This window comes from Thermobia domestica, chromosome 13 (genome assembly GCF_964235325.1).
Source record: "Thermobia domestica chromosome 13, izTheDome1.hap1.1, whole genome shotgun sequence".
Taxonomy (NCBI): domain Eukaryota; kingdom Metazoa; phylum Arthropoda; class Insecta; order Zygentoma; family Lepismatidae; genus Thermobia; species Thermobia domestica.
Window position 1 is genome coordinate 17,335,214 of NC_137466.1, and position 13,927 is coordinate 17,349,140.

General features: G+C 34.2%; 1 protein-coding gene across 2 annotated transcripts in view; it reads left to right on the top strand.

Moving 5' to 3' along the window:
* LOC145669140 (pancreatic lipase-related protein 2-like) overlaps positions 1-13,927 on the top strand; it is a 198,965-nt gene that overhangs the window by 150,675 nt on the left and 34,363 nt on the right. For both annotated transcript variants that reach the window (XM_081737482.1, XM_081737483.1), the window contains one exon: positions 328-531. In XM_081737482.1, coding sequence (XP_081593608.1) covers positions 328-531 — 204 coding nt within the window. The remainder of the gene's footprint in view (positions 1-327; positions 532-13,927) is intronic.

The following is a 13,927-nucleotide window of genomic DNA, read 5'->3' on the forward strand; positions in this document are numbered from 1 at the left end:
GGCGGATTTCAAGATGGCCGTCGCTGTCGCCATAGCTTCTATTTGTTGCGCTCCCATCTATAGGCACTCCACATTAAATGGCATTGTGATTCCTCACACAGTTCGACTTGTATATAGGGTATTCAGACTTTTGCCTCACCCTGTAGTCTTCCAGATATAAGACCTGGAAGAAAATTTTTGATTGAAATATATTGGATCTTTTGATCCAAAAATAAATATTATTTAACAAAAGGAAATTATTTTAGTTTTACTCGAAAAAGCTATTACTTTTCCTTTATATTCATTTATTTACATTTTCTATAATACTTAATATTAAACTGATTTCAGGTATAAACAGGCTATAGAAACAATGAAGCAACATACTACAATATTTGCTAAAAACGCTGCACTTGAGAATGTAACACATGTAAAAGTTTCTTGGGAGTACAAAATTTTACCTGAACGCCCTGGTAGTTTTTGTATATTTACATGTAAAAAGGACCTATTGATTAATAATATTCAAGTAAGATTTATGTGGACTTATCCACCCAAGTAAGTATTATTATTTTTATTTAGTAGTAGTAGTAATAGGAATAGGAGTATTAGTAGTAACAGATCTATAATATCGTTATATTTATTTAATTTTGCTCTTCAATATTTTTGCTTTGCAATCTCTGAGAAGCAATAAGTTGTCCTGATTTTATAAAGTTCTATTTTCCTCACTGGTGTTGTATTATAGGGGTACGTATTACAAATTCTGTACAATATAAAATTCTAATATTTCATGACATATTTTTCTGTTTTTAAACTTGGTTATTGTTCACTTAGTTTGCTGAAGTTTTGAAGTAATTTTCGGCTATATTTTTAATCTTACCGTGTTAACTTTATAATTCGAAACAATAAAAAAAAAAGTTAACCTATTACTCGAAGTCAAGTCGATACTTGGCTTTGGTGAAATAATTACCTAAGAGCAACATGATATCTTATTATCTTCGTAGATTACTCAAACTTTCTGATTTCTTGAAAATTAATTCTGTGCAAAGTTTCACTAAAACTTGAAATTTCGATTTCTTTTCTTTTCTTTTCCTACATTGTCTTTGAGAATTCCATGTCATCTCCTCTTCAGTGAAGAATAAAAAAATGAATTACTCCCCCCTGATTTTTAAAAATAGTTTTAGTTAACTTTCTTAAAATTTATTCGATTTTGATAGAACAGTATGTATAAGTTCTTTGAGGCTTTTCCACAGTCCTCATTGGTGGGATTGAAAACGATTAAAAATGAATTTTGAAGTTAACCGCTTCCCCCTAAATTTTTACTCCCCCTAAAATTTTCACGATAGGGTTGCAAATGAACTACAATATGGTTGGATCGGGCCCCCTAACTTCCACCGGACCCCTCTACATTTTTGGGCTGGCTACCGGCCTGTGTGTTCCATAATAAATTTCATAAAAAAACAGATTTTGATGCAATAGAGTGCATGTAGTTTCCCTTTACGTTCATCCTTAGTCATTGGTTTTAAATTTTATCAAGAGCGAGTTAACTTATTTCTTAATTGCCACTGGTTTAAAAACCTGTTCCACAATATCTTTCGTAAAACTATTCCATTTTGGCCCAATATGGTATACATGTTTATTGAAGTTTTCACACAACCTTTAATGCTTGGAGTTGATGTTGGTAAAAAATGCAGTTACTTCTACTCCTACCTATGATTTTCTTAAATTGTTCCATGGTAGCTTTCGTAAGGAATGACTTTGGTGTAATATTGTGCATTTTTTCCTGAAGATTCTCAATTGTCTATACTGCTTCTAATTGAGTAGGGTCAATAAAGAGGGAGTTAACTAACTGCTCCCGCCATTCTAAATAAAATATTTCGTGAAAAGTTTGCCAAATACTTCGATTTTTATAAATTACGATGGTCATTTTCTATAAACAATACACATTAACTTCTGTTTATTTACATGTATAATTTTTATATTGTCTCTTTGCAAGCCTCTCTCTAGTCTTTCTGTAGTCTTCCTGATTTATCGCGTCCAGGAAGTCATTTTTGTTCAGCTGTTGAATGATTGAGTTGACGAAGGCAGAAAGCACTTCTAGAAATGGAAAAAGAAGTCCACGCATAGCTTGCATCATATATCGAAGTTTAGTATACTCATGTCCAGATTAAAGGGGGTATAAGCTGACACCTCCAAAATGTATTCACGTACTTTGCACCTACAGCATTGCTGAAGTACAGGCAAGTGTTGTCGCGAAGAATAAGTGGTTCAACCTCGACAAGGTTGGGTCTTGTTCTGAACATTTTTCCGCACACTGTTTACAAAACTACAACTACAACACTTCTTCCACATGGATCTCTGTTACGATGATTCGTTGCTGATCGTAAGCAACAATCACTTTTTTTTTAAATATATATATATAGCTTTGATTGAGCTCGTTGACATTTTGCTAGTAGTGGAGAAGATGAAGCTCTCCACTCTTTGAACTGTGATTTCAACTCCGGCTTGACTCAGGTTTCAAAACTAATACGATAACAATTAACTGTCATTGTTTACTTACCGTAAATTTTACGTAAAGCACTGGATTTCCGTTGAATTTTGGCAACGTAAAGTTTAGAAATTAATGTACGATCTCTGATCATCAACAGATAGTACCCGAAACACCTGCAGCTTCAATTTCCAACATTTGCCAGATCCAACAATTATACACTAAAGAGATCACAAGCATACGTTTTGCTGCCTCATGAACTGAAGTTCAAATCTGTCTTTTTTCTGTACGAAAGAAATGATGCAAAGTTTAGTGCGATTGGATTACCTACTACCAGTGTTCGAAGTGGGAAAAAAAGCGGAGGCGGTATGTTTTATTACGATTTGACTCTACATACCGGCTATCTAAATGTTGATATACAGTGAGGGCATGTTGCCTAAAAGATTGCATGGTTTTTACATAATGACTGAAAGCCCTTAGAGAACTTCTCATGGAAAGACTTTGATTCCCTACCAACAACTTCATGAAAAAATAAAAAATCCCCTCATGTTGTATTATAAAGAATTACACACGAAAATACTCAAAAACCGAAAAAATGAAATGAAATTTTTGAGTTTTACGTCCCACGGTTAGGCTAAAGGAGACGGTGATAATGAGTAATGAATGAAACGGTGGAATGAAGAAAGTGGGAGGAAACGGGAGAACCTCGAGAAACCCACGCACACGGTGTTTGTCCACCACAAAGTTCACTTGGCGGGAGCAGGGTTTGAACCCGAGACCCCTAGCACCAGAGGTGAACGCTCTACCACTGAGCCACCGCGGCCCCTTACTCAAAAACCGAGTTTTCTATTAACAATTTCCTGTGGAAACTCTCCCGGACGCCAACTCGACTGAAGGGTCTTCCAAACGCCTGAAAGATCCGACCCCCTTCCCCCAGCAAACAACTCATAAATCCCCCCATGCTCAAAACACGGCATTTATAGGGTCTATGCATTAAGGCAAGACAACACACACTATATATATAAGAAAAAAAACAATATAGTACATCAAAATATAAACTAGATGAACTTCTTTGAAGACGTTTCATTTTAAAACAAAAAATAGGGAAATGATAACAAAATTGTTTTGGTTGTCAACTTGGAAATTATTTCTACATAAAGTATATATATATTTACCTACAAGCTATTCGTCAATTACTGTGTACAAAAACGGATTTATTAAAGGTAATTATCATCTATTCTTCAGTGACGGTATGTCTTGATTACTGAAAAACTAGAAATGGTATGCCTTCATCACTAAAAACCCAGAGGCGGTATGGCATACCACCGCATACCGTCTCACTTCGATCACTACCTATTACACAATATTGCCAACCTGTACTAAATTTATGAAATAACATTCTACAATGTATGTTTTGTTCGAGATTATAGACATAGCCTACTAACATAGTTTGAGGTTAAATTAGCGAGAGGGAACAGGGAGAGTTTATTGCTTCTGCCAGGCAAAGTATCATTAATAATAATAATAATAATAATAATAATAATAATAATAATAATAATAATAATAATAATAATAATAATAATAATAATAATAATAATAGTGTTTATTTCTGTGTCACGAACAGCCTAATGGCAAAAATACAGCACCTTGTCAAACAAAAATAAACACGTATGCATGCAATGTAACTTACCTACTGAAACAATAAAAAAAAACAATATGTAGCAACCCCCCCTGCATTATTACTTTCTCAAGAGAATTAGTATTTTTCAATATTTATTTTAAATACGAATTCTTGTTGTCTTCTGTTTAGTCAAAGCGAACAGCTATGGTCTAGATTCTGTCTCCTTCCATTTGCTTATATCCCCTTTTGTTGACCCCGAATTCAATTCTCTGGTTAAGGAAGCTTCCCCTTTCAGAAAACAAAGGAGTGACTGTTTTCCTAACTAGTACTTGTCTATAAAGATATCATTAGTGTTATTATTAGTAGTAGTAGTAGGATTTTGTTAAGAAAAACCCTGTGTAGCTTTTATATTTTAAAACCTTTTCCTTCTTGCGTTTCAAGCTGAACAAAGGAAATATATATTTTTCTTTTCTTACTATATAGATATCATGTATGTTTCAAATGGATGTTCTTTATATGAATTATATGAAAGATGACCATGTTATAAATATGTAAAATCTTACTGTGTTTAACACATATAATGATACTATGTATAATTATTGTATTTTGCAGTGTAATAATCTTATCCAAAGCTTTGGGTAACTCACACATATCTACCAGGGCACTTTGTCCTTCAAACGCAGACACGCATGCACACAACAGGAACTTTACCTTACTTAAGTTCCGCCCAATCCTTTACAGCTGTGCTCATCTTTGCTAACGTGTACCAATCAGTGTATTTTCTTTCTTATCTCAAATGACGTGTTCCAATCAACGTCTTTTCCTCCCACGCAGCGGAACGTTTCTCAACTCAACTTCGGCCCTTGTGCCAAGTGCACAGAAATCAACTTTCATTTCAAGATAATAACAACTAATTTTTTCCTCCCCAGGAAACTTTTTGGTTACCACGTATGTCCAGCCTTTGACCTTACGAGCCGAGTGCAACTTCTGCACCTGTTACATATTGCTCACGTCACTAAAATCGATGTCGAGTGCAAAACTTTCGAACCACTTATAAAGTGATATTTTGGGCCTCCTCGGCACCATGTGCCCCTTGCTCTAAGGTCCCTCATGGTCATGTTATCTAAACGAAGTCCGCTATGTTTGTACCTAACCCAGAGCTTCAAGTTAATTCCTGGTAAACTCTTGCCGTCTCTCTCTCTCTGTTCGACTTCCTAGTGAATTTGCGTAGCCCAGGTTCACCCCATAAACTGCTGGCCTGCTTAACCCATCGCCGCACGCGCCACGGAGTCACACTCCGCGGATAAAAAAAAAATAGTTTTCTTAGAACTGTTAAAAGAGTTTGTGCTGTAAAATATACATGCGCAGTTGTCAAAAACGTTGCAAAAAATATGAAACAATTTAATATCGCTTCAAAACAAAATACACGTTAAAAATAAGATATAGGCCTATAAATAAATATTGCCGAGTGAGACTCCGCGCGCGTGCCGTGATGTTACAATTGACTACGCGTGTTATGGAGGGTTAAGAAACTAACGGTCAAAGTTTGCTTCCCTCAAACTTGGCCATCTGCTTCTGTAAGCTTGGCTTTACCGCAGGTTCGTCCCAAAAATTACTATTCTGCTTAGCAAGCTGACGGTCCAAGTTCCGTCGATCCTCTATTGAATGTGAATTCGGATAAACTCTAGTCTCATTGCCTAACTAGCTCGTAACTCACCGGCAAATCAAATAAATACACCTACGTGTATCAACCTTAACCTGTACTAGAACTGACTCGTGCCCTCCCAGTCTAGTGAAAGATTTTCTTTTGTTTGTGGTCGTGCTGATAGAACTCGTTATGCATTTCTGACTTCGTCACCCCAATCATTCGACAGCTAAACAAAAGTATACATTATCATTACATTGTCATGATAGTACAACGATTTACATTTAAAAAAAGTTCATGGTTTCTAGGTACAGTGAATAGTTCCAAAGGGAATAGTGCCTGGAAGTTAGATTTCCCTGACACTCACCCAGTACAAGGTACTTTCCCCAAAATTTAGGAATCAAAGTTGAGAGGATTGTTCAAATTATCTTATGAGTTAAACTCTTGGTAAAGTTAAATATACTCTTTCAACATTTTGAAAACAGATTTGGGAATCGTAGACGTCTAAGGTACCTTTCTCAAAATTTAGGAATCATACTTGGAATATGTAAGTGTTAAATATCATTTAAAAGAAAATATTTAACATATGATACCACACATTATAAGATTTTTTGTTTAGTATTTTACGTTGTTAACTTGATGATACAGTATTACATTATTACTTTGAAGTGAAAGTGAAATGAAAGCACGAAGAAGAACAAAATTTGTGTTTTGTTTCTTTTCTTAAGCAAATATGTTTGATGATTTTCTTCTTTAGCTATGCGCCACAAGAGAGCTGTATGTTGTTATAGAATTTATGTTGCACTTTTTGCTTTTTATTGGCACTAATTGATGATTAAAATAATTTTAGTTGAAACTGAAGGTTTTCAGACCTATATACGAGTACCGGTATGTATTGTTTAAAATTAATACAAATATTGTGAAAGAGAGGATGTCTTGCGATACAGGTATGTGTCCTTGAACGGTGGCGACAAATATCACATGCACTAATGTTGCACACACTGTTCAAAATATTATATTTCTAAAAAAAATAATTATCATGTAGCACAATTGAATGGCATATTTCATTCACTGTATAACACTTGTAAATCAATTCCATTCCGTTTATGATAGGTAATAATGTTACATGGCATATGACTTGTTCCTTGCTTTCGCAGAAGCATTTTTCACCAAGCGTTTTATGGTTTAGTACTTCATTGGTTGTGCCTAAGAATTTATCGAGTGTCACTTTAGTTCTCAAGTAAAATATTCACTAACATATTCTACTGCAGTAAGTAGTTCTTTTTTATTGTTCAATGTCTAACAGCCCACCAAAGAATTCAGCTTTATCCATCCTTATTACAAGTTCAAATGATGTATAACTTATACTAAAGAGTAACATGTTTAGTTTCGAACGCATTCAATGAATAATTACTGGTAACAAAAATTCTTTTTAAACTCTAGCGTTTAAGCTGCACATGTTTTCAATCAGAATGGTATTTATTGTTCGAATGAATTCATCGAGATGAATGCAATGTTGATATCACTGCTAATATTGCCAAATATACTTATGATATAAACAAAAATGTAATTCTGCTGACGTCACGAATCTTTCTTGCAGTTAAGCCAGAAACAAGTTTTGAGTTCCTTAAAACGAAGTGATGACGTCCCCGTGGTGGAATTATACTAGAAAACAACTTTTTAGTATAGTCATGGTTGCCAACATTTAAACAATAATTTTCTATTTTCTTTATAGCGTAAAATAAACCAAAATATAAGCAAAAAGTATTAAAGAAAAATCTTTACTGTCTGAAAAATTGTACAATCAAAACGTTTTGTAAACGAAGAAAATTAACAACTAAAACATTTAAAGAGAAATTTTCAACCCTTTTAAAGATAAATTTTCGTATCAAACAACTAAAGAAGGAACTTTCAGCTAAAAGTTGGAAACAGAAATAAATAAATAACTGTATAGCCTATGGAACCCAGAGATTCAATGTCGCATTCACAAAAGCTCTGCATTGACTTCTCATCTTAGCCAACTGGATGTAAGTAGTTGAGACCGCAAACGTCCAGAAAAGTGTTGCTAACCCCCTACGATAAAAATGATCTGTTTATTAATTTTTTATAAATTTTATCCTATTTTGTGGTACACTTTATGGTGATTTTATACAATTTATGGTGATTTTATGATAATATTATACTGTTTTTTGGTGATTTTTTAATATTTCTAGTGATTTTATGATAATTTTATACAGTATTTGGTGATTTTTCATATTTCTAGTGATTTTTTAGCGTTATTATCAAACAAAATTATTGTAAAATATTTTTGGTAATATATTTGATATCTAAGTTGGAAACACTTGATGGAAACACACAAATGGTTGAGAATACAAAGTTAACTTCCTCAGCCTCTAAAGAAACTTGTTTCTTCCTTTTTGTCCTTCCCTGAAGCGGTGAAGAACAGGTAAATGAACTTGAAGAAACTACCTGGAAAGGGTGGGAGGAAGGAGAGACAGGTGCACGAAAGAATGCTAGGAATTCCTTTGTTCACGGAGTAGATAATTTTCGTAGGTCTCGTAGTAGTTTTTCCAGTTTTATGAGGGGGTGGGGTGAGACAAGGTTACTGTTTACAATAGGCCTTTGTATTCAGGAATGTCGTTTACCCTTGAGGGTTCACGTACACGTGTACGAACAATGGATGCCGCAGATGTGTGTATATGAAATAAATTAGGGTCAATGACATGACGGCTTCCTTTATCCTTTGTTGACAAAGAGGTGGTTGGAGTGCGTACGTGACTGGATGCATGTACACAGAAGGAATTGTTTAGAGAGCGCAGCTGTATGTTAATTTTTTTATTTAGGACAGGAATGTCGTTGGAAGGACTACGTGACTGGATGCACGTACGCAAGGGTTGAATGTTTTGATAGATGAAATTTTTGATAATGGGTGGAAAAGTAAAATATTTAAATCATTGTAGGGAGGCCTCTTAATAGATAGTTGAAAGAACAAAGTGTCCTTGTTGTGTTGTAGTATTGGTTATTGATATTTTTATTGATAGGTAGATAAAATATTCATATTATGTCTAGAGACCATATTGATTGAATAGAGGATGAAAATCTAATCAAGTATGTTAATTTGTATTAATTTATGTTTAAATTTGCATGAATTATAAGCTGTTTTTGGTTCTTAGGAGATAGGAGAATATAGCCTGGTAAGAGGTAGTTCTTTCTGTTCTAACTTGTTTGAGCTTTGAGGCAGGAGGTGGAGCTTGTTATCTTGTATAGAAAGACTCCAGCAAATGAAAAAACAGACTTGGAGAATAGATTTACAACTTTTTATTCCAACCCAAAACTTGTAGGAACCAATAATAAAAGGAAAGAGGAGGGACTATGCAAAAACGAAGAACGAATGATAATTTGATTCCCATTGCTTGAAGGAGGTCCTTTACTGCTTAAAGATCCCTTTTCAATTGGCCTGTCCCCTGTCAACCAGCTTGTTTTATGATCCTGCCACTCGAGGATAAGGAAGATCGTCCCTTCCTTACCTGAGTTTATTTTTATTGCTGGGTGCAATAAACCTGATACCTGCCTTTAGGTTTATGAGGGTACAATAAAATCTTTACCTGACTAGAGTCTTCTTTCCTTCTTTGCAACCAAACAAGATTTCTTTAAAATATTTTTGCATAAATTAGGTTAATGAATTAATTATTCATGAATATTAATTAGTTGGTAATGAAAGGGTTAGAAAGAATGATTTTTTCGTATTTAGCGTTTATTTAGCGGTATATTATGATATGTATCGTATAGATTAGTATATATTGTACACACATACCCAGATATTGTGGGAGGAAACGGAGAGAACTCAAAAAAAATATCTTATGCACTTTTACGGTCTTTTTACTGAATGATATGGGATTTTATTGATTTTTTAATGATGTTTGGGTGTACGAAACACAGTTGAATCACAAATGACGTATGTATATAAGTACTTTTTGGTAATAGACGTATGTATACGTGTTATTGCTGATATGTGGACAGGTGCATGCATATTATGTTTTGTACCCATGTAAGTGTTTCATAGTCACCTTTAACGTAATGTAGGGTTGCATAACTTCTTCTTTGGTGACATGCTTGGTGAATGCAAACACCTGAAGTGTTTGTATTGTATTAATATTGGACTGCATTGTAGACATGTATATAGTGACTCTTTATGCATGTAACTTTTCTTCAACGTAATGTAGGGTTCTTTGGGGCATGCTAGCTGAAGGCAAACACCTGAAGTGTTTGTATTGTATTAATATTGATTTATATTGTAGACTTATATATAGTGACTCTTTATGCATGTGCATTATCTTCAACGTAATGTTGGGTTCCTATTGGTATAATGGTGGATGCATAGCTTATATCTTATTGGGTGTACTGTAGACATATATTATGCCTTAATATACATGTAACCTTGCCTTGACTGGATTGTTAGGATCTCTTGTTATGATTTTAATGCTGCCTTGCATAACCTTAACCTTTGTTTGTTTTGTATGGTTATATATTGTGGTGCTTGACGTATGTAACTGATTTAACCATGTCTTAAATGTATTGTTGAGATATATATTATGACTTATACGTATGTAAGTGCTTGCTAGACATATTCTAGTTGTATTTTAACCACATATAGGATTTTTAATTTGCAAATAATTTATTTGTACATTCTTGTAGAAGACATTATAACGTCATCAGGGTTTGCAGTACATAATGATTTATTGTATGCTGTTACATAAATAACCTTATATGAACCATATGTATTCTTTTCCTTTATCTTATATAGAATACCATATTTATTTATAAGATATCAATATTTTGTATAAAGGTTTGAACGTCACATAAAGTATTATTAAACCATGTAAAACTGATCGGTAATTACTTGATATGACACAGTATTTGTATTCTTCCTTTATCTTATACAGAATACACATACTTCTTAATATGATACCTATTATTGGGTGTATAAAATAAAACATGAACTTGAAAATTGTGTTATTTGTTTATTAGCATTAATTCTTGTTCTACACTGGTAGGCTATGTTATTGATTAGAGATATTATTTACATATATTTAGGTGTTTGATATATTTATAAGTATTCAATATAATAAATAATTATGTATTTGCAATATTGATATTTTGAATTGTATATTTCAGTATTTACAATATTGATATTTTAATTGTATATTTCCAATATTGATGTTTTCATTTATATATTTGAATATTTACATATTTACAATATACTATTTACATATTTTAATATTTACAATATTTACATTATTTACAACATGCTATTTACATATTTATAATATTTACAATATTTACATATTTACATTATTTACAATAACAATATACTATTTACGTATACACATATATACACGTAGGGAAGTGCCAATTGACGAGTGCTGTGAAAATATTTATGAAATGTGTCTCTGTCCGAGATTATTATGATTATGTCACTATGTTAGGACACATTTAACATAACATATATACAAATATTTATCGAACACTTATACTAATAATGCTAATTATTCGACACACATATTACTTTGATACCCGTACGGTAATGTTCTAAACTCGGTCATACTGTGAGGATCAAGTCGACGTCTTTTATTTTCAACTTTTGATGTGTTTTAGTTTCAGGTCTGGATACAATGACAAACCCCGGCTTTCGAACAATCCTCCCTGGATTGTTTAACTGTTTACTGTCAACTTTATCGCGAATTAAATTATAAAAATGATCAAAATTAATTTCCTGGCGCGTACGATGATTTAAAGTTATACCCCTAATTTTAAATACATAATTTACATTGTCCGTACCAACCTGTTTTAAACGGTACGCATAATTCTTTGGCCCTATTCCTACAAATGCATTAATTTCCCACCCTTCAGGAACTTCGTTAGTTAGTTCACCCAGGTAGGAACCCAAAGAAAGCGGAGGTTTTTCATTACGTGGCTGTACAAACATAATACTATCGGTGTCGCAGTACAACACACGGTCAGGCCCTACTGTTGTTAATAATTCATAAAGTTTTAGACGCGCCCACGAGGTGATGAAGGCGGCAAGGACAACATTTGAAAACTTCCATGGTTTGTTTTTGTTCTCAATGTTTTTATACGTTACAATGAGATGCCGCTCTCCAATAGGTAATACAGTTTGCACCTCGTATTGTGGTGCCCACAGATAAGTCAAAAATTTTTCCGGAGTATCGACAATTACCGATTGCGATAAATCCGTTCGCTGTCCCCATTTTCCATGTAGTGAATTGAGGAATATTTTAGAAATATACCTCAATCCCGGGTTCTTCCTTATATTATTATAATTTAATTTAATGTCTTCATGGGCATAATAGTCTGCAATATATTTTTGCTGGTCTTCTTCGGTTTTGCAAGAAGCAGGAAATCCCGAAGATTCTTGCTTCATTTGAAGAAAGGAATTCACATAGTCTTCAAACAGACCATTTGAATTATCCTCCTCGCCGCCAACCAGGTTAAATTCCCAGATTTCAATTACTTGCAGAATTTTGTATCCCAGCTGTAAAGATACATGGAGTTCAGGGGTACAGTATGTGCCCGTTAAGGTTCGCTCGGAATCGCTATGCGCGCAAATGTCAATACTTTTTTCTATATACGTACGGCACAACCCAAACAAAAGATGCCCATTACATGCATATGGTAACACCGGAAAATACAAATCATTAGGGGGTAAAACAGTGCATTTTACTAACCCATGAATACTTTCCACGTTTGGAAAGTCTGGCCCCTTGTATATTTTTGGCTTACCTACAGGCATTGGTTTACGTGACATCACCCAAGGGTATAACGATGTTACATCATAATATGCCACGGTTTCCTCGCTGGTACATTCGTACAAAGCATTAAAGCATTCTGTACGACCACCATGAAAACTATCCTTTGGTATTAGATGATCAACAAGATCCTTACAGTGAGTTTGAATAAACTCCTGCATGGACTTATCAGTTTTCACCCAATGATCCCATTCGCATTCCCACATTTGAACAACATTAAGATTTAATTTTTGCAGGAATGCTATTTTCGTGGTGGTTCTTTCATACCGGTCTTGTAAGGATGTACCTTGCTTAGAGGTGGAATCCAAAGACACGTGTCGAAGTGTAGGATAGCAGGTTAAACACCCGTGGAAGAAACATCCATGAAATTCGAAAACTGTATTCGTTCGAGGTTCAAACCCATCAACCTTATACCTCCCAAATCGTTTTTCCAATCCATTCCCGGAATGTTGGATTTTATTACCTCTGGTACGTTCTAAATACCGTAACCAGTACATTGCCTTAAGGCTTTGTCGGTCACGATGGTCGAACCCATATGGTGGAATAATTGGAATAATTTCTTTAGGCAAATATAAGGTACGATAGGTCAGTATGGCCAAACTAGCAATAGTAGGCGCGACGATAAAACATTGAATGCCATTCGTTTTTTCCTCAATTAAGTCTGAAAATTTAATTTCAGCTTCTGCTAAAATTTTGACATCATTTCGACAATACTCTACCATCTCATTTTGGAGATTATACTCCTCGCCACTAGCAGCACGTTCTTGGTGGCAGGCGATTAGTTGTTGTCTTTCTTCCGTGGTTCGCGAGTCAGGATCAAAATATTCAAGAGCGGGAACCGGACCTACATAATTTTGATTTTCCAAAGTGTTAAATAAATATGGGAAATCTCCCTTTTTCAAATTTCCAGATAGGCCTAACGTTTTCGGGAGTTTTGATAATTTTACTCCCATATACAAATATGTGTCACGGAAGTAAATCTTTTGTCCTAAACGCATTTCAACAATTTTTTGCCCTGACATTATTACTTCAGGTGTATGATTACTTCGTTATTAAAGTTTTAGCACAGAACTGCATATCATAATTACTCCCATTATGGGAAAGTACAATGATTTTTTTAAACATTGGTCGAGTTATTAATACATGATTAACAAATCCATCAATGTCTTGGAAATCAAACGAACGGATACCATTTTTATCTCCGCATACAAAGCAAGGATCATCCAGCTTTGCGTCCTTACACTTGTAACAGGCATGAATACAATTTACGAAATTCACGTAATGTTCTTGTTCTCCCTGTTCATTTTTAGGAAGTAACATTGTTTCTACATCAAAGATGATATATAAAAAGGCTTCTACATGTTGCAAAGTAG